Raw genomic sequence first — 25538 nt, 5'->3', positions numbered from 1 at the left:
TTCTTTGACCCTTGCCTTGGTGCTGTGACGAAAGTTTTTCTGAGCACAACGTCTCCAGGTTGAAATTTTCTAATCTTGGCATTTTTGTTGTAGTAAGACGTCAGCTACTGTTGATAAGCTGCAACTCGAACAATGGCCTTCCCTCGTTCTTCTTCAAATAGATCAAGGTTGACTTTCATCTGCTTGCAATTCTAGTCAATACTACCCACTTCAATGCTCATGGACGGAATTGTGATGCGTGGGGGGATGATTGCCTCGATCTTGTAGGACAGGGAAAATGATGTCTTGCATGTAATAACCCGATCCTAAATTAATATTTAATTATTAAATTATTCAAGAAAAAGATAATTTTACCCCGAGAATATTTTAATGGGTTTAAACTTTTTGTATGGGAAAGAATTTGGGAAATTAAGCGACACCTTGCGTAAAGCACATTGATACAAGTTCGTAGACACGTAGTGGGCTCAAATTAGAGTTATGACGAAGAGGTTATGATCAATGGAAGGTAGTGGCACAATTGTAAATATTTTAAAGTTAGCTTTTAAAAAAAAAAATGGTCTCTCTCTCTCTTCCTCTAGCAACCTCACGCTCTCTCTCTCCGTTTTGCGCTGGAATTTCAGTCAATGATTTCGTCGCCGTCCAGCCACCAAACTCGACGCCATAACTTGCAAAACACTCATCTCCATTTCCTCTACACGACCCACTAAATTTCCAGACCCAATTTCAAGCTGTGAAGCGACTAGAACGAGGGGAAATTTTGCGATTTTTCCATCATCATTTCCCGCGATTCCTGCAACGAAATCCGACGAGTGAGGTATGCTTCTCATCCATTTTTCGTGTTCTAGCTGTTTTGATAGTTGGTTTGGATCAATTTGGATCCGTGAGTGTTCGATTAGAAACCTAGTTTTTGTCTGACTTTGGTAGCTTGTTCTGGCCACTTTCTGGCTAAATTGGAGGTCAACCCAATTATAAAAGTTGCTCCACTCAATGTTCTGATCATGTAGGTATAGGTCTTGACTGGCGGTTTGGAGATTTTTCGATCGCCCGAATTGCTTTGGGCACCCACGTGCTGCTGGCTCGTGTGGTAGTGCATGGCCCATTTTGTGGCAATTCTTTGAGTCCTAAAATGATCCTCAAGTCATCCTGAGCACGGCGGTATGCTCGGATTTGAAATTGGTTGTCGTTTGGCTATCGATCGGATATCACATATTAGGCGTTATCCGGGTTCGATATGTTCGGGGGGCCATTGGATCGACTTCATTTTCAAATATGTTGATCCAAGTATCTCTAGGATTGTGTAGGAATTCACGGATTGTGAATCGGAGTCCCGGATACTCCGATTCAATGACTTAAAATTTGTATTAAACGATAACCGTCCAATCGTACGATCGCGAGCGATTCGACCCTTCGTTTCGAACCAAACTTGAAGGAAATGTATAGTAAATCTTGTTGAACCTATAGGAACTCTCGGATCGGAAATTGGAGGTCGTGGGCTCCGCAGGCCCAGTTGACCAAGTTTGGGCAATTTGACCCCGTGGTTGACTGAGAGTCTTCCGAGGTAGTTTCATCCTTCGAGAAGTACTAGAACGACCTCATAAGCAAGTCTTGGCTGTTATGTGAATTATTTTGATTGTGTTTGGATTATGAGATTATGTTATAGTACTTTATGGTATTCTTGGGGGTTATGTTGTTATTTGAAGGTTATGCAATATGGGATTGTTGAAATGTTTATGAGTTACTATGTAATCACTTTTATTTTCTAAAGATATTGTATTATGCTTGATTGTGTAATGTTGGGAACGGCTTATTAATCGGATTTTGGTGTGGATAAGAAATTAATGAAATGTCTATATTTAATATATACTCAGTGGCTTAAAATCGATGAATCATGAATGCTAATTCTCAATAGTATGTGGTACAAATTTAAATGTTGTTGAGAACTGATTTTTGGAAAGTTAACAAAAGATTTGGAAGATGGATTGTTGAATAAGGGAAGTTTATGATAAGTTTCGTAATATGATTTTCAATCCACCACGGGGGAGTCCCCCCCCCCCCCCCCCCCCCCCCCCCCCAGTTGTCTTTGAAATAATTTTGTCATTTATAACAATGCCCCACGAGTTTCGAGAACGCATGAACCATGTGGAGCGAGGATATGCGTTATCAGGTTGACTACATATCCCCTGAGTTCTGTGAGGATGTGAGTTCTCGGGTTGACTACGTGTCCCCCGAGTTCTACAAGGAATGTAGCTCGGGTTGACTTTATGTTTCTGAGGCTTGCAAGGATGTGTTGCTTATGTGACACTTGAATTGGCAGAATATTATTGAAATTGACGGAATATTAGTAGAATTGACGGATCATGCATGGGGGTAGGCCTAGGTGGAGATTATTTGAGTTTTGAAATGTTTTAAACTAAAATTTATGATTTTATTTTGGAACTTATTGGTGAAGGTTTTAAATATATGTTTTCCAACTTATGAGACAATGATTGAGAGTTTTCTAAGTTTTAAGGATTTTATATAATTTACAATTATTTTCTTAAGTGATGAATTTGTTTTTATATGTGAAAGAGGGAAACATTTTTTATTTAAATTGTTGATATTGACATTAAGGTTTCACGTGGTCAATGTTATTTTAATAATTTTCTCATTTTCCTACTTATAAGTAATAAGTATATATATATGCACATATGGGATGAGTAGAATATTGTTCTAACCTTAATAGTCCTTGATTGAATTTCAGTGAATTGATCTAAATTATTTATGAAGGTTTGTCGATTTTATTTGATTAAGTTATCTATGTTTACTTATAATTTATGTAAAAAGAACTACATACGGCTTGATCCTTAGTAAGGGTACGTAGGCAACCTAGAGTTAAAAAGAAAAATAATAATGATGAAATAAATTGAAAAGGCCTTGGTCCATTTCCATTTTGGAGTTTATGCTATGAGGTTATTATTGACAAATTGCATTACGTTAAATAAATTTTGTACGGCAAATTGAACAACAGTCAGGATGGCCGAGTGGTCTAAGGCGCCAGACTCAAGTTCTGGTCCTCTAACGAGGGCGTGGGTTCAAATCCCACTTCTGACATTTGGTATATACATTTACACAATTTTTATTGCCTTTTCCTCTTTTAAAGGCTGTGTGAAATGATGCCATGAAGTGATTATTTTTCCGACGATGAAAGTGATTTTTTTTTTTATACAAGTGATAGTCTAAATTAGAGGGAGACGAGGATTTCTCTCACACACATAAATGATGCCATGGATTCGATTTATTATCTAATTATAGATCTGAACCAAGTCCATTTTACACAATTTTTATTGCCTTTTCCTCTTTTAAAGGCTACTATTTTTCCAACGATGAAAGGGATTTTTTTTTTATAGTACAAGCGATAGTCTAAATTAGAAGGAGATGAAGATTTCTCTCACACATAAATGATACCATTGATTCGATTTATTATCTAATTACACATCTGAACCATGTCCATTTTATTGTGTCATGTTAAAAGTTGTCAATTCGAGGATGAAATTTAGCCTTGCGAGTAACATGTGGTCATCGTATTTGCACTGCTGGAGCTTGAAAATTTGAACTACAGCTGCTGTAGGACCTAATTGCTGGCCGGAAAATGTTTCATTCGTGTACTTCTTTGTGCATTTTGTAACAAATCCCATACCCTGTTTGGTTTTACCAGATGGAGAAGAACAAAAGGCAATACAAAGGAATGAAAGGGGGAAATAATGGATGTAAGCTTTTGATATTTTGTCTCTTCATAAATGGATCTCGCAAAGCAGAAAGCATACAGGAATGAAATTGTACCCCAACTACTTTACAAAAACAAAAATGTCTCCAACGTTTACCACGAGTTCAGAACTACATAAAAGTCACTCAAACTAGTTAGCAGTTACAGCTAGAAAGGAAAACTTATCAAGCCATGCTATGCTGCTCATGGATGATCATACATGGCCAAAAATTCTAAGCAGCAGTTTTTGACTTCTTTGGCACACGATAGCCACCAACCACACAAGCATGGTCGCGCTCGAAAGGTTCAAGAGTGACTTGTTCCATAGGCTTAAACTGATCTGCCTGCAGCCTCTTCACCTCCTGTTGGAAAACTGCTTCCGCAGGCGAGGTTGAATCAATGCAATTGGCCTGAAATGACAAACCACATTTATCAAACACTAGACTATGCAGCGAGAGTCAACTTTCCGCCGTCTAACTTGACTTAAACGAATATGATAGGCTAAGGAACTTCATGCTTATGACAAAGACTACTGAGAATTTTGAAAGCAAACCTTAATTGAGATAACAAAGTGACCTCCAGCCTTGAGAAAATATGATGCATTCAATGCTACAATCCTAGCCTGCAAAGATCATTAAAGAGAGCAAACAATTTTCAGATGCAAATAACTTAATGGAGCCAGGAGAAACCAGTGGCAAGAGATTGTGGCCAATCCTAAGGCCTCAACCCCAAGGAGTGCCTTTCCAACACCATCACAAACATTGACGTGAAGACCACCAGAAAAACAAGAGAGAGAGAGAGATAAGGAAAGTAACACAACAAAATCAACTACTTGACATCAGGAGAATCAGAAACTCGACGTACATCACCCAAGATGTCTTGAAGGGGAATCCGAGTACTTCGTCACATGCTCAATATACTAGTAAACACAAAACTTCTACAAATACATTGAAGGGGCATAAAGCAAAAAAAAATATGCATGACTCATTGCACAAGGGGAAAACTATCCAGTATCTATCTCCAAAACAAGAATGGGTAGAACAAGTACATACAAACCGTTGTAAGCTTGCAAAAAAGACTACGTATGAGAAAAGATTGTCATGATACAGAAAGGACATTTCAAAAGACAAATGCAGTATGCATCAGAAAACTCGAGCTCACATCATACATGACATCCTGAAGGGGAATCCGAGTTAACTCATCACGTGCATGAAAGATACACACAACAGTTATGCTTTATCAAAAAAACAAAAAAACCAACTCAGATAATAGAAAATGCAATATGGGTGATATTAATTAGCAAACCCACATGAAGTATGGAAATCCTTGAACTTGCAAAAGCCTTAAGAAAAGCTCTGCAACCAGCTCAACCAAAGAGTACCACCCCGAGTCTCTCCAAATTTAATGTTAGTTACTAGCAAAGACAAGAATTGCAAAAAACAAACCTGATCAGGTTGTGCAACATCAGAAAATATTACATCTACCATGCCAACAAGCATACGATATTTAGCTGGATGTCTGGCATCTTCAATAATGGGTATAACATTTGTGCGCTTCTTTGCCATGTTTACCAAGTCTCTGCCACTTCTATGAGAAAACTCCACTGCATAAACAACTCCAGTCTACAAAAACAACAGCAGTTCTAAGAATCTATTCTCAGCTTAACCAATTTAAGAACTGCAGTATTACAAACACTTACAGGGCCAACAATGTCAGACACATGAGACACTGTGGTGCCAGAAGCAGCCCCAAGGTAGAGAACACGAGCACCAGGTTTCTTCATCAACATACAGAAATAATGAGATTATAGACTCAAAATCATGGATAGAAAGTAGACAAAAGAGAATGGAAGAAAGCATGGAATCAAAGCTTACAATCCATATATCATCAACACCACCGAGAATAGCTGCAGCCAACTTAGAACGGAAAGGGTTCCAAATTCTATATTCAACTTTTGTTCCATCCTCATTCTGAATGGAAGAAAATGCACTTTAAGGTGAACAACACAATACAATCACATTCATCAACCATGAAATTAAAAACTGCAAGACACAGAAGTAATCCCTAATGTTATTGGTTTGAACAGATAGAAAGTAAGCCCTAATGAAAATCAATTGTGTCGAAGGCATATAAATAAGAAACGAACGCAAGAAACCTGAACAGATATCCTCTTCTCATTGTATACAGCTTCCCCGGGCACCATATTCTTGGTAACAAGAGCATCTTCTTTACCCTTGGCAATGAAAACCCCTTCATGTCTGTGAGGCTCGACCACAACTTTGTTTCCACCCTTCATTCCTCCACCACGGCCCCTTCCTCCACGGCCTCCACGATCACCACCACGGCCTCCGCCACGGCTTTTAAAGGCACTACCACCTCTGTCACCGCCTCTTCCACCACCAAACCTGCCTCCTCCTCTTCCACCTCTCCCTCCATCACCTCTGCCCCTGAATCCACCACCACTACCACCACGGCCTGCACAAAACACATAAAATTATAAGGGCTCCTGCTAAAATTTCTCAACAATAACAACCATAAACACAAAAGTTAAACAACTCAGAAAACTAAGAACCGAAATGAAGAAGGAATAGTAAAGAACTGAAATTTTATTTATATTGTGTTCGAAAACAAATTACCAAAAAATAAATCGATTAAGAAGAACCAAATCAGAAGGATACAATGCATTTTAAACAGACTACACAGATAAATCATATTTTGCTTTACCTCGCGGAGGTGCCATCTATGCGAGTGTTGTGAGAAAACAGCTTTGCTATGGTTTATCAGATAGAGAGAGTGAGGAGCAGCGAGAATGTGAGGAGGCTCGAGTGTGTTTATAATGTGCGCTTTAGGGTTTAGGGTTTTTGATATTACTAGGCACTTGGCTGCCTGTGGTGTGATAATAATTTATTTACTCAGCAGTAACTCGCTGCAACCACTCAGGTGATAACATTGGGCCAAAGCGGCCCAGCGGCTTCTTTTACTCCACCCGCTATACGTAGCCTACGGCCCATAGACTCATAGCCCTAGAAAACGGAGCATTTATATTATGATTAATTACAGTTTAGTACTCTGTACTTACAACGTTAAGGCATGTTAGTATCTGACTTTTCAATTTTTACAATTGCATACTTTGAGCTTGTAAATTTGTTACAATCCGATTCCACCATTAGGGTTTTCGTCAGATCTATCTGTTAGTTGCTAGTCCCATATTTTTTTTAATTTTTATTAATTTTAAAATGATTAAAATATAAATAAAATATTAAAAACAAAAAAAAAGATATATATATATATATATATATATATATATATCTCTCACTGCATTCCCCCACGACCACCATGAACCCATAACCCACAACCCCAGCCTCCATGAACCCAGAATTCATCCACCCTTGCGATTTTCTTCTCCCTCTACCCCCTGCGATTCCCCCATGACCACCACGAACCCACAACCAGAGAACCACAACCCAGAACCCCAGCCCCCATGAACCCAGAACCCATCCACCCCTGCGATTTTCTTCTCCCTCCATCCCTGCGATTCCCCCATGACCACCACGAAGCCACAACCCAAGAACCCACAACCCAGAAATCAAAAGGAAGAAGAGGTCTGAGACAGGTTTATGGCACATCTCAGGCATCTGTTAAATTTTCATTAAAAAATATTAATAAGACATACTCAATTAATAAATGAAATACCCCCACCCCTTTTTTTCCAAAAACAACGAAAACTAAAAATGCCAAATCAATCTCTCTGAAGGCACTGGTGTTGGGCAGTAATTTCTCTCTCTCTCTCTCAATTTGATTATAGGGCTCAGACTTGCTTCGCACAATGTTCATTCACGGCCGTATGCTTCAATTTCAACATAAGCTATAGATTTCACTGATCAAGCTCAATCCACACACTTAAACCTAGAACCGCTGGAGAACCCGATGCAGCAATTCACTTGGCTATACTTGAAAATCCAAATATCAAGTGAACTATACCTTCTAAAATCAGGAACATAGAAAAAAAAATGCAAGTACACCAACGCGGCGGCCGGTGGTTCTCATACCTGAAGAAAATCGCAGGAGGTGAAGCAAGAAGAAAACTGTATGGGAAAGAAGGAGAAGAAATCGCAAAGGGTGGGGGAAGAAGAAAATCAACCGGTGGGGGGGAGAAGAAAATCAACCGGTGGATGGGTTCTGTGGGTTTTGGGTTCGTGGTGGTTGGAGGGTGGTGGTCATGGGGGAATGCAGGAGAGAGATGCAAAAAGAGAGAGAGATTTATTTTTATTTTTTTGCTTTTAATATTTTATTCGTATTTTAATTAATTTAAAATTAACAAAAATTAAAAAATGCGGAATCTACAGTGCCACAGAAGCAACTAACGGAGATATCTGACGGAACCCTAACGGCGGAACTACATTGTAACAAATTTACAAGCTCAAGGTATGCAATTGTAAAAATCGAAAAGTCAGGTACTAACATTCCTTAAGGTTGTAAGTACAGGGTACTAAACTGTAATTAACCATTTATATTAAGGAGGGGGCTATGTTGAGGGATTTAATTTAGTGATGCAATGCCAACGAGGTCTAGTCTAGAGGTGTAAAAGGGCTGGGCTGGCACGACCCATTTAAATTTGTGCCACTATGTTATTCGGGTCGTGTCGTGCTAGCTTATTTATCAAAATTATTGATTCCGGCCAGACCCGACTCAAAGCCCAAGTCCCCATTGAACTAGGCCGTGCTCGTGCCGTGCTCGGGTCATTTAATTTGAATTTCTTTCATAATATAAAAAACTCATGTTACCATATTAAATTTATACCCCAAAAAATTATAATATGTTCATACCTTTTTTATATGTGATATGAGACTAAAAATTGAGGATTTATTCTACTATTTATTTAATATGAAAATATATGATTTGTTGGAAGAAGCCACCAAATCAAAATCCACATATGTATATATCGAGAGGGGAAGGAGGCTAATAGATGGATTATGAAAAGTGGGCTTGGACAAAAAAAAACAAAGAAAGAAAGAAAGTTAAGTGGGTCGGGCTTGGCTTGAAGCAGGCTCAGACCAAGCACGATCTATGTTGGGTCACAGGCCAACCCGATCTTTTAGGCTCATTTTCTAATCCCGGCACGACTTGTAAATAATTGTGCTTGGGCCATGTCGTGTCCCATTTAAACGAGTTGGGCTTGTGTTGTGCTGGCCAACCCAACCCGTTTGGCACCTCTAGTCTAGCCCAATAAAAAAGGGTATTCAACTTTTGTCATACTGTAGGTGTGTGATTGAATCTCATTTTTATCATAAAGTAGTGAAATTAGCTTATGGAAAGGAGAGGGTAATATATGTATATATACAGAGAGCTTTCATTGAGGGACACCTCTTGTAGGGCCTACTCCGGATTGTATTTCACTAATTCAAACGTCTATTTTGTAGATACTCATTCAAAGATCATATCTACAAAAAATCACTTTAATCTGATATCATTTGACCACTAAATTGAGTTACTGAAATTTTAGTATTTTCTTGAAGCACCGTGTTCATTGATTTTGTAGGACACAATTGGATATTGAAACGGTTTTCGATTTCTCTAATTTTTTTTGTAAGGATGATCCATGAATGAAGACCTAAAAAATAGATGGTTTGGATCGTTGAAAAAAAATTGTAGGGTACCCTAAAGGGTTGTTTGGTCTAACAATTTACGCACCCAGCCCAACGCTGGAGGCCCAGAAGGACGAGGCAAAATCAGGACCCAAGCAGTTTGGACTAGAATTGGAATCGAAATTCCAAAGTCAAAAAGCCCAAACCCAAGTTAGATTTTTTACCAAAACCCAAAAATTGGAAGGAAGCCCAGTACATACAAATTGCTCAGCCCACTGCCCCAAAACTCAAAATTGGGCTTAAATGAAGATAGAGAACAGCCCAAAATTGAAGAAACCCAAAATAGTTTTATCAAAATTACTAGCTCTCTACCCAAGATGAAAAAGGAGGTCAAAATACCACTTTAAGCAAAATTGACGCACTCAACCTTGGATCACACCCACGTGACTGTCTGACTTTGAGAAGTCAACAATTTCAACTAGTCACAGGAGAAGTTGATTGGGAATTAATGAAGACAGGATTACAGAAAGACTTCTCTGAGACTCTGCAGCTAAACAGATCATAATCCCTTTCTATATAATTCTACACCAAGTAGGTGATCTTTCCAAGAGATAAGCAGACTACGTTCTCAAGAGATAAGTAGAGGGAGTTGTTCGAACAGGAAAAGCAAACTGACCATCATGGCAGATTGTGTTCTTTCTCTCTAAAGGACGAACAACAGGGAACAAAGAAGAGTTGGTTTTTCTTTCAGAAAAAGCAAGGAAAAGACTTTTATGAAAACTGATTATTGATGGTTCTTCTCTGCCAAGACAGATAACTTCCCCTTTTCTTTGATATTTAAAAATAAAAAAAGATCTTCATTTTTAGAAAATTTACCGCCCATTTTTAAGATTAAAGAAACCCACTCCAGCATCTTCAATAAATATAAGAGGAGGTGAACAGATCAAAACACGACCAAAAAAATCAATCAAAAGCAAAAACTCAAAATGATCACTTGATCTAAAAAAAAAAAAAAAAACCTTCAAAACACTGAAGTAACCAAAAACTCATTGAGCCACAAGAAAAAGCCAGCTACAAATCCAGAATCCCCAGCTTCAGTTCAGATTTGGGGAAATAAGTCATTCAAAGCGAGATCTCTCTCGTTACAAATTTGGTTCAGCAAAAGCCAAACCAACCAGACGGGTTTTACAAATATGAAAACCTCAACAAATTTATGGAGAGCCCTAATCAAGCAGAACAGGTACCACAATGCAGTTCCAGCTTGGTAATCATTAAGTCCTGCCACTTTTGCCTCTTCCAAATTGAAGAAGTTCCAATTTTGCTCGTTCAAAAGGCCTTCTAGGGCTTGAAATAATTAAAGCTCTGCCAAACTCAAACGTTAGTATCGATTTACAGCTTAAACTTGACAATTGAAGGTGTTGATAGTCCAATCCAGCACAGGTATACCCAGTCTAGCTCGGATCAGAAGCATCTATTCAAGCAGAAATGGAAATCCAGCCCCCTTTTTCTCTTTTTTAGAGTTGTTTTTCCCTTTTGAGCTTTGTAAAAGGCAATTCTGCCTAAAAATAGTCCACTTTCTTATCATTTATTATGGCCAGAACTATCAGTTTTATACTGTGAAAAATTGTGAAGTCCTCACCAGTCTGAGGCAAGAAAAGAACTTACTTGAGAGATATTCCTCACTGAAATTCACAAATCGCTTGTTTAGAGATCAGTAACTTGGGGTGCAAGTTATTTATTTTTAAGAAGTCTGTTAGGATTTTTATTGCTAGCAGTGGCATGCTCGCATACAAAATAAAGTTGACTTGTTGACCAGTCCATGGTTTTCAAGACAATGGGGAACTTTACCCTACCATCACAAGAACAAATATAAAACGGGTGAATAAGGATGTCCCTCAAATAAAATTATTTGAGGGATCTATCAATAGAAGGGGATTGTATTATTTGAATTATTTGAGGGACACCCTTTAGGGTCCCCTACGAATTTGTTTTCAATGATCCAAACCATTTGTTTTTTAGATCTTCATTCATAGATCATTCTTGCAAAAAATTAGACAAATCGAAAACCATTTAGACATCTAATTGTGTCCTACAGCATCAATGAACACAGTGCTTTAAGAAAGTATTATAATTTTAATAATTTAATTGAGTGTTCAAATGATATCGGATTCAAGTTATTTTTTATAGAGATTATCTTTGAATGAATATCTACCAAATAGACAGTTTGGATTAGTGAAATACGCCCTACAAGGGTATCCCTCAAATAACTTATTTGAGGAATCCCTCAATGGAAGCTCTATATAAATATATATATATATATATATATATATATATGTATGCTTAGTGCTTTATAACATAGCTTTTTTTTTGGGGGCCAAAGTTAGGAGGGGGGTGTTTCTCTCAAAGACACACTATAAAGGTGCCATAGGGATTTGAACCTAAGACCATTGGTTGCAAGTCAACACCATTTTTCACTAGACGATGGGGCGAATCGGGGATATGCATACTCATCCCCAACCCCCCTATTTATTCAAATTGGGGATTCCCCATCCCCGCCTTTGTTGGGGAATGGGTTCCCCGCCTCGCTCCATAACAAAAACACCAATAGCAATAATAATTTTGAATGGGAAAAATATGTTAGAAACTATTATACTACGATAACAGACAATACGATAAATATGCTACAAAAGGGCGAAGCATAAAGCTATTTCACTGTGTTGCAAGTCATATTACTAAGCAATGTTCATGCCATTAAAGCCAAGTAATCTCCACACTAGCATGCAAGCAATATAAACTTCATAGGCCAAGCAAAGCAAGCTATCTCATGCCAAGAAAAATGAGTAAACAAAAATATTTTCGGAGCATCATGTAATTTATTACTCAGGTTCATGACAAGCAAAGTTCTCATTCCATGCTCGTTCAATCATTCCAGCAGCATAAATATATATATATATATATCATGCTCCTTAACAAAGCAAGTGTTACAAACTGAACACTATTTACCTCGTAGTAACCTTTTTCACCAAAAATAAAATTTAAAAAAAAAAAAATCCCTAGGAGTTATATGGCATCCTTGCAGACCCATCACACACATGTTTATGTCTATCCCTATAAAGCCAAAAATAAATAGTTATCCATGTCCAAGCCTTACTCATAAAGAGCAACCAATGGTGCTTTCCTCAAGCTTTCAACAGCCTCTAATCCTATGTATTAATCATACGGTTACAAGCATACGCTCACGATGCATATGGTTCAACAACAACCACAAAGAAAGGGTAAGAAGCAAGCATTGGTGACGACATGCTAGCAAGCAAATCGAAGCACAAACGAAAACAACAAGACATAGAGATGCCTACTGACAAGCAATCAGAACAACATTCCGAAGAGAAATAACTAGAGGTGCAAGATGAATTCACAAAAGTGATTTTACTGAAAGTATGAGTAGGCCTAAATGCCAAAGCTTCTAGCGGTAGTAAAGCAAATAAAAAAGGCTCAAAGCTTCAGACGGCAATACAACAAACAAAGCTCAAGCACCTTGGTCTTCCTAATGCTAAAAAGTTACAGTTGAGGAAAATGACATCCAGTACCTTCATCATGCGCAAGATGTCACGGGTAGATGGGTTCATTAGCTTGCATCGACCTACTTCGACCAACCGTTACTAATGCCACAAGGGTATTGAAAAACATAAGGGAGCGATCGGAAACAAGCCCTTTGCTATGCAACATCTAGAGATAGACGTAGGGTTGATTACAGAGGTAGTTTTTCGTGTTGGCTATTCTCCGATGACAAGGTTCTCACAAGCATTCTTAAGCACCCGGGGGGGGGAGGGGAGAGGGGGGGCGTTGGTGCCTTGACAGAACTCATTGAATCGTAAACCCCTGCAAAAGAAAAAAAAAATGGGAGGGGGGGGGGGGGGGAATGTGAGAGACGGGCACGCAGATAATAATAATCAAGCGATCCCTATAATAGCATGCGAGCAGTATGAATTCTACATACCAAGCAGAACAAACTATCTCACAACAAGAGAAATGCCTAAATGAATTTTGGAGTATCATGCCATTTATTACTGAAACCCATGACAAGCAAAGAAAAATTGTTCAGGCTTGACCAATCCTGCCAACAACACCCACACACAAAAAAAAAAAAGAAAAAAAAAAGGGAGCCTGAGAGTCAAGCAAGCGTCTACAAAAACAAGCCTAGGCCAAAACACTAGTTTGTATCTATTCCTAGAAAATCAAAGAAAAATCAATGACCCCAACAATTAGGAAGAACTGCTTACCAAAAGAAGCAAAAGCTCAAATACCTAAATTATGGAATTGGGTATGCTCAAAGTTTCCAGCAGCAAGAAATACAACACAAGGTTCCAGCGCCTTCACTCTCCATATTCCAAAGATTCAGAGGCCTGCAGCTGTGGGAAAATGCAATATGCAAATCTTAGTGTTTTTCACCAACGCTAGAATGCCCAGCATACTAATGAAGCAGAGCAAAAGAGGGGAGTGATATTCACCAGTGGCTCTCCCTCATGGAGCGCCCTTCCAACAGCTAGCAAATTCCAACCAAAACAAAAAAAACAAAAAAAAACCCCGAAAACTTGGGCAATCCCTTCTTTCCAACGGCTGCGACGTGGAAGCCCTTGATACACTGACGACGACGAAAGGTGAATGAGCCGGGGAGTTTGGTATTTAGCTGCCAAAATAAAACCTCTATATAAGGATAAGGAATCGATCAAAGCATGCTACCCTTCAATAGATTCAGAAATAATGAAAGGAGAGGGCAATACTTTGTTTCACGAAGGCATCCTCCTCATAAGCTTGCTTCAAACAAACAAAAAGGTAGAAATTAGGGATTTTGAAGAGGAGTCCACGATAAAGGTAGTTTCTTTTAGCAACCGCAACTAGGTTTCTTCACGCGAGCGATGAGGGAGCTGGAGATCAGCTTAGGCTCCCTTCCAACGGCAATAGAGCGGTGCTCTCCCTTTGCTTTAGTCTTCTCTCGCTCTAAGTCGCTCAGAAAAGAAGAAAAAAGAAGAATGGTTGAGATAAGAAAATTTAAATAAATTAAAAAAGAAAGGGAAGGGAAGGTTTTATCTCGCCCCCTAAACACGCAAATAAAAAAAAAGGGAAAAGAAAGAAAAGGAAGAGAAATATGCAATCGTAGGAGTACCTAGGAAGAATAAACAATCGCTGGAAGGTCATCATGGCATGCCGTCATCATACACGTAGGAAGAGAATGGTCACGTCACTACCTTGAATTTGATTTTTGGGTTGGATTTGATTATTTAGCCCATTTCAATACCTATTCATGGCCCCAATAATCAATGGGGCTAATGTTGAGGCTCTGAAATTTCAAGGCTAGACCCAGATATATTTCTAACCCATTACAACACTCAATCGAGAAAGAAGCCCAACTGTGGTATGTAAGAATTTGTCGTATGCGCTTGCACAAGTTATGGTCTGCGTGCCACACCAAGCAAATACGTAACCTGCCACGCAGAGAGGTGGCAACGAGCCTGTGAAATGTACTGGTTCCATGAACCCGTGCTTATTGTCCCGTCAAGCACCACTTGGCCTGGCCATAGCCCGTTTCAATATGGCAGAGATCAAGCATAAACACGCCACATGACACACAGCGTCGAGCGAAAAAAAAACCTTTATTTTAGTACCGATCCACCTTACAAGCTTAAGTGAGTCCAAGCCATGCAAATGCGTGAGGCTTGTTTAGCGGGTTATGGTATGGATGGTTACGAGTGTTCATGAAGCACATTGATGGTCCAAAGAGTCAAAGTTTTGGGCTGCTTGGGAGCACCAAATTCAGGCCCATTTCTTGAGCCCAAATATATGAGTAAGCATAAAAGAGAAAAATAGCCCAGCAACTTAGAAAATATCCAATATCCAGCACCTTCGAAAATACCCCAGCACCCTATTAAAACCAAATCAAAACCAAGTGAAACCCATGTGCGCGAGCTACTGGAAGTAAGACACCTTTTAGACCAGCACCCTTACCCATTCTTTCCTCTGCCAGCTTTGATAGGAAAACAAAAAGGAAAAGTAAGAGGCGTCTCACCCAGGATGGAAGGAGTCAGCTGCAGGAAAACCTTGGAGCTTCAAAAAGCTCTGCCCCAGTGTGCTTGGATTAAGGAATTTTCACCAAAGAGGATAAATCGAAGGAAGTGAAGAGAAATGAAGGAGAAGACGTGGCAAAATTTGGGGAGAGCCAACTAGGATTCCTGGACCAAAGAGGCTTCCAGCGCATATAAAAGGAGGCACCTCCTACCTAGTAAAACAACCATCTAAAGCACGACCAAGCAATCATCAAGCTACTGGAAAATCTACTCAAGCCACCCATTCTTTTATCCCCATCTCTCCCTCTCTTCCTTCATCAAATCTTCCAAATTTCCCTGTCCCCTCGCTCTGAACCTCTGTTTCCTATAAGAAATCCAAGCTTTCTCTCTCTATTGCTAAACTCATGGAGGCTTAGCTCCCATGTCATAAGTTTCTCATACCAAGCCATAATATTGATTTGTAACAGTTGTCTGTCTTGTTGGTGAAAGGAACCAAAGTGCTTCCTAAGGCTCCACGAACTTTTCAAAGCACTTTTGGGGCCTAATTCTTGAACTCATTCACAGGAGCAACTTCATCCATTTGCTCTTTACAGCAGCCCAGACCCATTTGCAGCTGTTGGAACGAAAAAACCCATGCAATAATTAATAAAAGTTAATATGAAATGAATATGATAAGTGGTCTAGATTCCCATATGAAATTAATAACTCTTGATTGAGCATCTATAAAAGCATCCATAATCATGCTCCTTATTTTTTAGTTAAAATTTAGCTAAAAACACTAGAAGGCTATTTTTGGAGCTCCTTATAAAATTTCAACTTCAATCATGCTCTCTAGTTTAGGGAATCATAAATGATTTATTTCTTTTTTAGTTTAGCATAAATGTTCCCTCTTCATATAAAATTATAATAATAATTAGTTAGTATTAAATAAATACTTAAAATAGCATTAAAGTAATAGGCTCCCTAAACCACCTCTTTAGACAAATTATAAGGAGGAATTGAAAAAAATACAACTCCAACCAGGCTCCATATTCACCTCCCAAAATAGGGAAACCTCTAGGAGCTCCTAAATATGAGGAGAGAGAAAAGACTCATAGTGGCTCCCTATATTTTAATCATTTATTAATGTTAATTTTTTTTAGAACCTTGTCTATTGAGAGAGGTGATAATATACTAAACTCATACACACTAGATGGATACTAGGACTTGAATCCATGATCTTGCATGGGGGACATTTACTCCAAACCACTACAGTAGTGTGTCCAAACCACAACTATTTTTTATATATTAACTTCTCTAGAGATTGACCATTTATTTAGAATTAAAAAAGAATTATAGCATTTATGACTAACTAAATAAGTGAGTATGATTTTCATAAATGGATGAACCCGTCCCGAAGTTAATAATTTTCATAAATAGATGAACTCGACCCGATTTATTTAATAAATGAACCAACTCTAACCGTGTTGGGCCAATCCAACACGACTTGTTTGACACCTCTAATATTAGTCGAACAAAATCCTGGGAAATACAATAGTGATACATCATACATGATTTTTATTAATGCCTCATGTGTTTTTTTCTTTGAGCTGGGAAGGGAGGAATGAAAATGTGATAGCTGCCCATACTAACTTTAAAACTTAAAAATTTTATCACTAAGTGTGTGACATAGTAACTTGGCTTGGCCTCTACTTTTCTAAAAATAATTTTAAAAATTGCATTTATGTGTTTCCATGGAGCCTTGACCAGCCCACCATTTTAGGTAGAAATAAGCCTATCAATGCAACCAATCTCTACATCACAGACACACCTCTGCAAACAAACTCTAACACGTGTTGGTTCATGATTTAAGCACTCGTAATTTATGATTTCTAGACGTAGGCCCATTCACTTTTCCATTTGCAGATTATACCAAATTTTAAAATATGTAGTTGCATAGTGTTAAGTTCACCCATATTTTCTAGATTATGTATATGTTTTGCCATAACCATTAACTCTAGCCGATCAGTAACTAAATTTCCTCGGGCTTATGCACTTAACCTAAATAATAATAAGAGTCCCGATTTTTTGGACCACAGGAGTTTAAGAGATTGTGGTCACCCATCGTTGGATATTAATCAAATGGTTCAAAAAAGTTTCTTAAAAGAAGTGCAATAGTAAGTGAACCGTTGAATTTACATCCAATGGTGAGTGACCACAAATCTCTTGGACCCCTGTATTCCAAAAGATCAGGACTAATAATAATAATACTATGTGCAACTTAGTAATATGTATAACAATAATACACCTACTTATTACAAATAAAATAATTTAAATTATAAATTATAGTATGTGCGGAAAGAAAATGCAAATACTTGCAAACAACAGGCTAGATAGAGTTCAGGTAATCAATATTAGTTTAACTATATTAATATGTATATATTAATATACTTTCTCCACTTACACTCTCTTTCACTTTTTAATACTTTTAATCAATTTTGTTCTTTTTCGTTCTTCCTCTTTCCTATTCTATCCTTACCCTACATTAAGGTTTTGATAACTAAAATTAAGAAAAGTTAACAGGAAAAATAAAAAATAAAAATCACAGCCTTAACTAGGATTAATGCGATAAGCAAAGTTTGTGCACTTCCAAAATTGAGCATTTTCCTACAGCTCCAAATTGCATGCCAGGTGTAACAACCCGATCCTTAATTAATTCTTAATTATTATGTTATTCAAGGAAAGGACTAGAATACCCTCAGAATATTTTATTATGTTTAAAGTTGACTTTTTGACCGGGAAGGAATTTGGGAATTTCGATTACACTGTTGCGTAGAGCGCGACGAAACGAGTCCGTAGACACGTAGTGGGCTCGAGTCGGAGTTATAATGAAGGAATTACGATCAAAATACCTTGAGGGGCAAAATTGTAATTTAGAGAATCAGATTTTTAAAAATATGATTCTCCTTTCTCTCTCCCTCTCTCTCGCTCTCTCCCCTGCGAACCCGATACCCCCCACCACCTCTCCCCGCCCATCTAATAAACCAATCACCACTGCAGGCCACGGCTTCGCCGCCACCCAGTGCAGCCAGACCTTGCCGTCATGCGGCAGCTCCTTCCCACTACGAACCGCCGCCAGCTCGCTAGAAATAGCTAGAAACTTGGCTGGCTTTGATAGAAAACCTCCAACGCTCGATCTTTCTCCTCTGGCCGCAGTTTTCAGTAACCAAGGTATGGAATCTCAGCTATTTTTCCTACTCTAACTGATGGTTGGGTAGGATTTGAGAAATTTATAGCCTAGGTGAGTTGATTTTGGATCCAAAGTTTAGCCGGTTGTGAAATCGCAATTCCGGCCATTCTTGGCTAGTTTTTGGGGTAGGTTCAAGAACAAAAGTGGCTCCAAATCATGTCTTGAACCTAGGGCCGGAAGCCGGGCTTTCAATTTCAGAGTTTTCCGGTCATCGGAATTGCTCAAGCCACCCACGCACTGCTATCGCCTGTGGCGGCCCGTGGACAGTATGATGGGGACCACATTCAGTCTTAGAATAATCCATTGGTCCTCACGAGCGCGTAGGTACTTGCGGATTTCAACTCGGCCAACGTTTGAACCCCGAACGGATCTCGCATGTTGTGTGATTTCTAGGTTCGATACGTTTGAGCCGTTGGATCATAGTCATTTCTAGATATGTTGATCTAGGTAATTCTAGGATCGTATAGGATTCGACGGATAGTAAAACAAAATTCCGGATACTCCAGAAATGCCAACCCTAGGGCTAGGGTTATTGTAATTGTCCGATCGTGTGATCGTGGGTAATCCGACCATCCGATCAAGGCCAAACTGACAGGATCAGATCTAAATTCAGTTTTGGAATCCTAGCCAGACCCTGTGCGTGTCCGACACCTGGCAAATGTCGGGCACAAATGACCTATTTGCCCTTTTATACAAAACATGATAAAATAATAAGGTTAACGTCTACCGAAAAACCGGCAGAGTTTCCCTTGTAACTGGCTCAATACCAAAACATTTTTACCTGCCAAATAAGTATATATATACAACAAACTGCCAGCATACGTATATATATACATTCCAACAGTTCAATTCTCAGTCTAGGGCAAAACATCAGAGCAACTCACTACTACAAAAAGTGAAAAAGACGACCAGAAAACAACGACGGTCTAAGTGAAAACCGTCGTGGATTTTAAAAAGACGACGGTTCTAAAAACACCGTCGTGTAATACAACCTTAGACAACTAAAAAATGGAGATTCAAATGGCTGTTCAAAAACAACGACGTACCTAATTAAACAACCGACGTCTATTTGAAACAGATTTCCGCAGTGTAAAATCAAAGCCAACAAAGAACGGCAGAAGTTATGAATCGACCGACGTAGAGAGTAAAGACGACGATTTCAATAAAAGCCGCCGTTTTTACTCATAAAATAACACGACGAGGTTTTCGTATAAGACGCCGTATAATTACAAACAAATCCACGGCTTTAAAATACAAAATATCGCCGTATTAAATTAATGTACAACGACGGAAAATATAAATATATCGACGTCATTCTCGTATAGTTCTACGACGTTATCTTTAAATCGTACTATAAAATTTAACGTCGTATTTATTCATTTTATACGTCGTACCTTTAATTTAAACCGTCGTCTTAATAAGAATTTTTGTTAACAATTTTTTTCTTTGATTTTCTTATCCTACGTCGGTAGATCTACTTAATGACAAGAATTGAAATAACCACGACGGTTTATATAGAAAACCGCCGACATAATCAGATTTGTCTGAGATCCCAAGGGTTACGAAATCTTACCAGATGGAACTCTGTTCCACATCATAATCTTAACAGATGACACAAATTTGCAATCAGAGAGACAATTTTTTGGAAGTTGATGATGTGTGTGCGTTTGTGTATCTACAAATATTATACCTAACGTCGTTGCAAATTTGCAATCAGAGAGACAATTTTCAACGACGGTTATATTATATCTAACGACGTTTAAAAAACAAATCAACGTCGCTCAACAAATATATTACGTCGTCTTAGTCTTACTTAAGACGACGAAAAACGACGACAGTAATACAAAAACAGTCGTTGTTTTTATATTCTTATTTTATTTAAATCTGTCATCCAAAAAAGAAACTTTACATATTCCAGAACATTAATTTCCTTCATTTTAAATTTCCTCCGGAAAAAAAAACTCTATTTATAACGCACTGTAATTGAAAAATAAACTGAAAGGTCACGGGAAAAAAAAATCTATTCATAATTTAAAAATTCAAATCCACGTCGGTTATATTAAACCTAACGACGTTAAATGAAAAGATTCCACGTCGCAAAACAAATATTGTGTCATGTTAGTTAAAAACGACGGCATAACAAAAAACTGTCGTTGTTTCAAACTGAATTAATTTAAAATTTCTTCGGGAAAGCAAAATCTATTTATAATTTCCTCAGGTTAGTAATATTGCGTCGTGTTAGTTTACAAATTCTAGAACATTAATTTCCCTCATTTTAAATTTCCTCGGGAAAGAAAAATCTATTTATCACGCTTTGTAATTGAAAACTAAAACTGAAAGAATTCGGGAAAAAAAACTATATTTATAATTTAAAAATAAAATCCACGTCGGTTGTAATACACTTAACGACGTTTAACAAAATAATCTACGTCGGTAATTATAAATCTACCGTCATCTTACCTTAATATAGACGACGAGAAAAGACGACGGTAGAACAGAAAACCGTCGTTGTTTCAGTTTCTTTAACAGTTTGGTCCTTTATCTTTCTGCAGGACTTGTATAGTTCAAAGCATTGACAATGTCTTCATCATATCTCCCAGCAACTACTGATTCGATTGCTCATGCTTTAGAGGCCATCTGAAGCCATTTCTATTCTTTATCGCATTCTTGAAACCCATCTTCTTCTTCTGAAGCTCTACGGATAAAGGAAGAGGCTATCACAAATCTGACGGATCTTCTTAGCCAAGAAAATCAAGCAGAGGATCAGGCACATCTGATCTTCAGATTTCCCTGAGAAGCGAACTTTCCTTCGACAGCGAGTGGAAGGCTTGCATCTCTTTTGATGGAAAGCAAGGAGTATTCAGAAGCACTAAGTGTCCTATCAGGCTTGATCAAGGAAGTGAGAAGGCTAGTTGACAAGCTTCTTCTTGCGGACATATATTTGATGCGAGTAAGCTCAATTTCTCTTTGAGAAAGACATCCAAATTATTGTCTTTGAGACGTGAGAGACAGTGTCTCTGAGAGAGGAAGAACTTGGAACCCTCAATGTAAACCGAAAATGAATGAAAGCGACAAATTTATAGAATAAATTTTTAAAACCAACGGCGGTCCTTACAAAAAAACCGCCGTTTAAATTGTAAAATCAACGTCGGTATGACCGACGTATATTACAGAAATCCACGTCGGTACATTAATAAAAACGACGTGTTAAATAATCTACCATGACGCGAGTTATTACTTATGTACTTTAATTTTTGAGTTTACTACGACGGTACCTACAACACTACTGTCGTATTTATTTACCACGTAGTTAAATGTACCGTCGTATTTTGTAATTTATACGTCGTAGTTATATGTAACCGCCTATTATTTTTTTGAAATGGTTTTATATGTAAGCAACTTTTTGTCTACCTGACTTACACATGCACTGTTTCCAAACCCGATTAAAAATTTCAATCTCCCAGAGAAAACTTTTTGTCTTTTTTCCTTGTCAGAGCACTGTCAGAGTATCTCATCGTCTTCCTCTCGTCTTCTTCGTCGTCTCTGAACTTAAACATCGTCTTCCTCTTGCTTTCATTGCACGCAAAAGGTAAGCTTTCATTTTCACTATTTTGGTTGCTGTTTTGCATGCTCATACGTTTTTTGTTTGAAAAATCTTTTTACCTTTTTTCTGGCCAAAATCATTTTACTTCTTTCCAAGTTCGATAAAATATACAGACAAAGAGGGAAAGTTTCCAACTTTGAAGACAACTACCTCAACTAAATAAGACGACGGTAGCTTCTTATTTACGTGGTTAAATATGTAGACCACGACGGTTCGTCAGTCGTTCTAGCGTCGTCTGAAAATTGACAAAGTTGTTTTTAAAATTATAGTCTTTTTTTTATTTGCTTGTTTAATTGCAGGTTTGATTTCTCTGAACAATGGTTTTTGTTTTTCCCTAATTTGATAAAATATAAAGAAAAAGAAAGTAGGGTTGGTATCTAATATAGACGACAGTATCTTATTGTTTTACGTCGTGTGAATGTTAATACCACGACGTCATATTAAAATACCGTCGTCTATATAAGATTCCAAAACTTTCTTTCTTGGCCTTGTATTTTATCAAATTAGAAAACAAAAACCATGGTTCAGAAAAATCAAATCTGCAATCAAACATTCACAGAGAAAGAAAGAAGGGTTTTGGATCCTTATATAGACGACGGTATATTACTATTGACGTCGTGTGAACATCAATACCACGACGTTATATAAATATTTCGTCGTTTATAGTTAATTATCACGTCGTCCGGTAAATATCGACGTAATAAGTTATTATTACGTCTTATTTTATATTATTTCGTCGTTGTTTAATTACCTTGGTTTTAAACATTTATTACGTCTGAGATTATTTCATTGCGTCGTTTAAAATCATATCATACGTCGTATTTTATTAATAACCGTCGTTTGTGTTGTTAATCTTTTCCTGAAATATTTTCACTTGCAGTTTTGTCTGTAAAAATAGTTTCTCACCATGACCAAAGTAAGGACTCTGGCTCCAAGAAAAATGGAGGTAAGGAGCTTGGAATGGTAACTCCTCAAGAGAAGTCTTCGAAGAAGATGAAGTTTGCTTCATCATCTGCTGAGACAGAACCAACCAGCACGACAACAATCTCTGATGATTCAAAGTCTGGTCGAGGTATGAGCACAATGCCTCGTGTTGTGAAGAGAAAACTTCAGAAACTCAGGCCAATTGTTGAGTACAATAAAAGGGGGAAAGGAATTGGCCAAGCACATAGTGAGATGCAATCCTACATTGGTGTGTTGGCACGCTCCAGAGTTCCACTTGTGGACATGAAATGGGCTCAAATCCCCAAGGATATAAAGGAGCAGATTTGGGAAGCAGTTGACATTGCTTTTGTGGTAGGTCAAGGGGGCAAGAACTCTGTGTTAGCTTCTGCTGCCAAGAAATGAAAGGATTTCAAGTCTACACTAACGAGGCATTATATCCTTCCATACACCAATGATAGGGAGAGATTAAGCCAACCCCCTGAAACATATAAATTCATAAAGAAAGCACAATGGGATGCCTTTGTAGCTTTAAGGTTATCCAAAGATTTTGAGTCTGTGCATTCTCAACATGCACAGATTAGGGAGAAACTTGAGTACAATCATCGATTGTCTCGAAAAGGATATGCTGGTTTGGAGGATCAATTGGAGGAAACCATGCCTGGGGTAGAAATTGATCGATCTACCTTATGGAAGAGAGCTAGACAGGACAAACATGGTAACATCCCGGATCCAAAGGTGGCAGAGAAAGCAAAATTAATTGTAAGCCTACTCACTCTGTTTTAAATTTTTATTAAACTGTGAATAATTCTTATTACGTCTTATGTTATATTTTGCGTCGTGTGAATGATATTACCACGTCAAAATTTTTTTAAAAACGTCGTTAAAGGTCTAAATCAGGAATCACTACTCTGTTTTCTGTAATTATAGCATAAGATGTTGGTGGTTCATTTTCGCGTCGTTTGTATTAAATTACTACGTCGAAATGTTTTAAACAAGGTCGTTAAAGGTGTGAATATTGAATCATCCCTCTGTTATCTGTAAATAAAGCATAAGACGTCGGTGGTTTATTCATTTCGTCGTTTTAAAAAACTAACCACGTCGGTATAACTACCGTCGTGATAAATTATAATAACGTCGATTTATATGTTATTGCGTCGTCTGAAATTATATAATACGTCGTTTGTATATAAATAACCGTCGTGTGTTTTTTGTTCTTACTTTTTTATATATCTTTGTTTTAGGATGAATTGCAAAAATAAGTCTCGGAAGGCAAAGTCACTGTATCTGGCAGCAATGATGTGCTGACCATGGCTTTGGGCCCCGAGCATCCAGGCAGAGTGAGAGGGGTAGGTGCTGGGATTTCCCCAAGGCAATATTTCAATTTACCCAAACCACAGAGGATGAGCTTTGACGACCGTTTAAAGGACAGTTTAAGAGTTCTCCTTCAAGAAGAGAATAAAAACATGGAAGCTAAGGCAAGGGAAGAGGCTTTAAGGATGGAGGCTAGAACCAAACAATTGGTAGAGGCTGAGAGGGAGCATTTCCTGAGTCAGCTTTCCCAATTAATTCTCAATTTTGATCCAAGCATGCTTAAACCAAGAATTAGCCAAAGTCCCAAAAATCCAATGTCTGACAAAGCAAGCTGCTCTGGAGGTGATGTGAGATCCCTACATTTTGAGGATGATACTGCCAAAAATGGGAAACATCAGGAAGAAAAGGTAACATATCTGAACTTTGAATTCTCTGTTTTTTTAAAAACTATTAGACGTCGTTATTATTAATAAAACCGTCGTTTGAAATACATACCACGACGATTTTAAAAATAAACCATCGTTTGTATTTCAATACCACATCGTATTTAGTTTACTTGTTTTACACGCCATTAAACGTCGTTATTTTTAAAACTTTGTGGTTTTTAGACGACGGTGTTAGTCATTCCCGACGTAATAGATGAAGAGAAGAAAGAAGAAAAACAAGATGAAAAGGAGAAAGAAGATGAAGAAAAGCATGACGACCAGGTATGTTCACATAACTTTGCCTTTTTTATTTGTTTTTCAAAATTTCAGACGTCGATATTTTTCTTTAAACCGTCGTTTGTTTACAACTTAGACGGCGGAATTTTTTTCTAAGACGTAATAAATTATTCACCACGACGGTTTTTTCACCGTCGTTTAAATTCTTTTCAGACGACGTTTTATTCCTTAAACCGTCGTTTTTATTGAATTACCACGTCATTTTTTTTATTTCTTTAAACAGGTTATTAAAGTTGTTGATTATTCAAATATGGAGGCGCCATCTTCTTTAAAATCCCTTTGTCGTTATGTGGAAACGACACTCGTGCCTCAGGATAAGACCCTGAACTTTACAATTG

At 38.0% G+C, this 25538-nt stretch overlaps 1 protein-coding gene and 1 non-coding gene across 2 annotated transcripts; one reads left to right on the top strand and one right to left on the bottom strand.

The window, feature by feature from the left end:
• On the top strand, window positions 3007-3090 carry TRNAL-CAA. The gene has a single exon. It is a non-coding gene; the product is annotated as a tRNA-Leu (tRNA).
• Window positions 3726-6599, bottom strand: LOC18766627 (probable mediator of RNA polymerase II transcription subunit 36b). Its single transcript, XM_007200403.2, has 7 exons — window positions 6467-6599; window positions 5898-6217; window positions 5617-5712; window positions 5442-5519; window positions 5188-5364; window positions 4296-4364; window positions 3726-4152 (listed from the first exon to the last, which is right to left on the bottom strand). Exons 1-7 carry the CDS (start codon window positions 6480-6482, stop codon window positions 3976-3978), a joined length of 933 nt encoding a protein of 310 aa, XP_007200465.1. The 5' UTR covers window positions 6483-6599; the 3' UTR covers window positions 3726-3975.

Source organism: Prunus persica, chromosome G8 (assembly GCF_000346465.2).
Source record: "Prunus persica cultivar Lovell chromosome G8, Prunus_persica_NCBIv2, whole genome shotgun sequence".
NCBI lineage: Eukaryota > Viridiplantae > Streptophyta > Magnoliopsida > Rosales > Rosaceae > Prunus > Prunus persica.
Note: the sequence above shows the minus strand (reverse complement) of the source record. Positions and strands in the feature narration are given on the sequence as shown.

Excerpts from the sequence above, each read along its gene's own strand:
- LOC18766627 (XM_007200403.2), bottom strand. Across the intron at positions 5,520-5,616 it reads GTGTTGATGATATATGGATT|AAACCTGGTGCTCGTGTTCT; the intron begins GTAAGCTTTGAT and ends ATGTTGATGAAG. Across the intron at positions 4,153-4,295 it reads ACTTTGTTATCTCAATTAAG|GCCAATTGCATTGATTCAAC; the intron begins GTTTGCTTTCAA and ends TTGTCATTTCAG.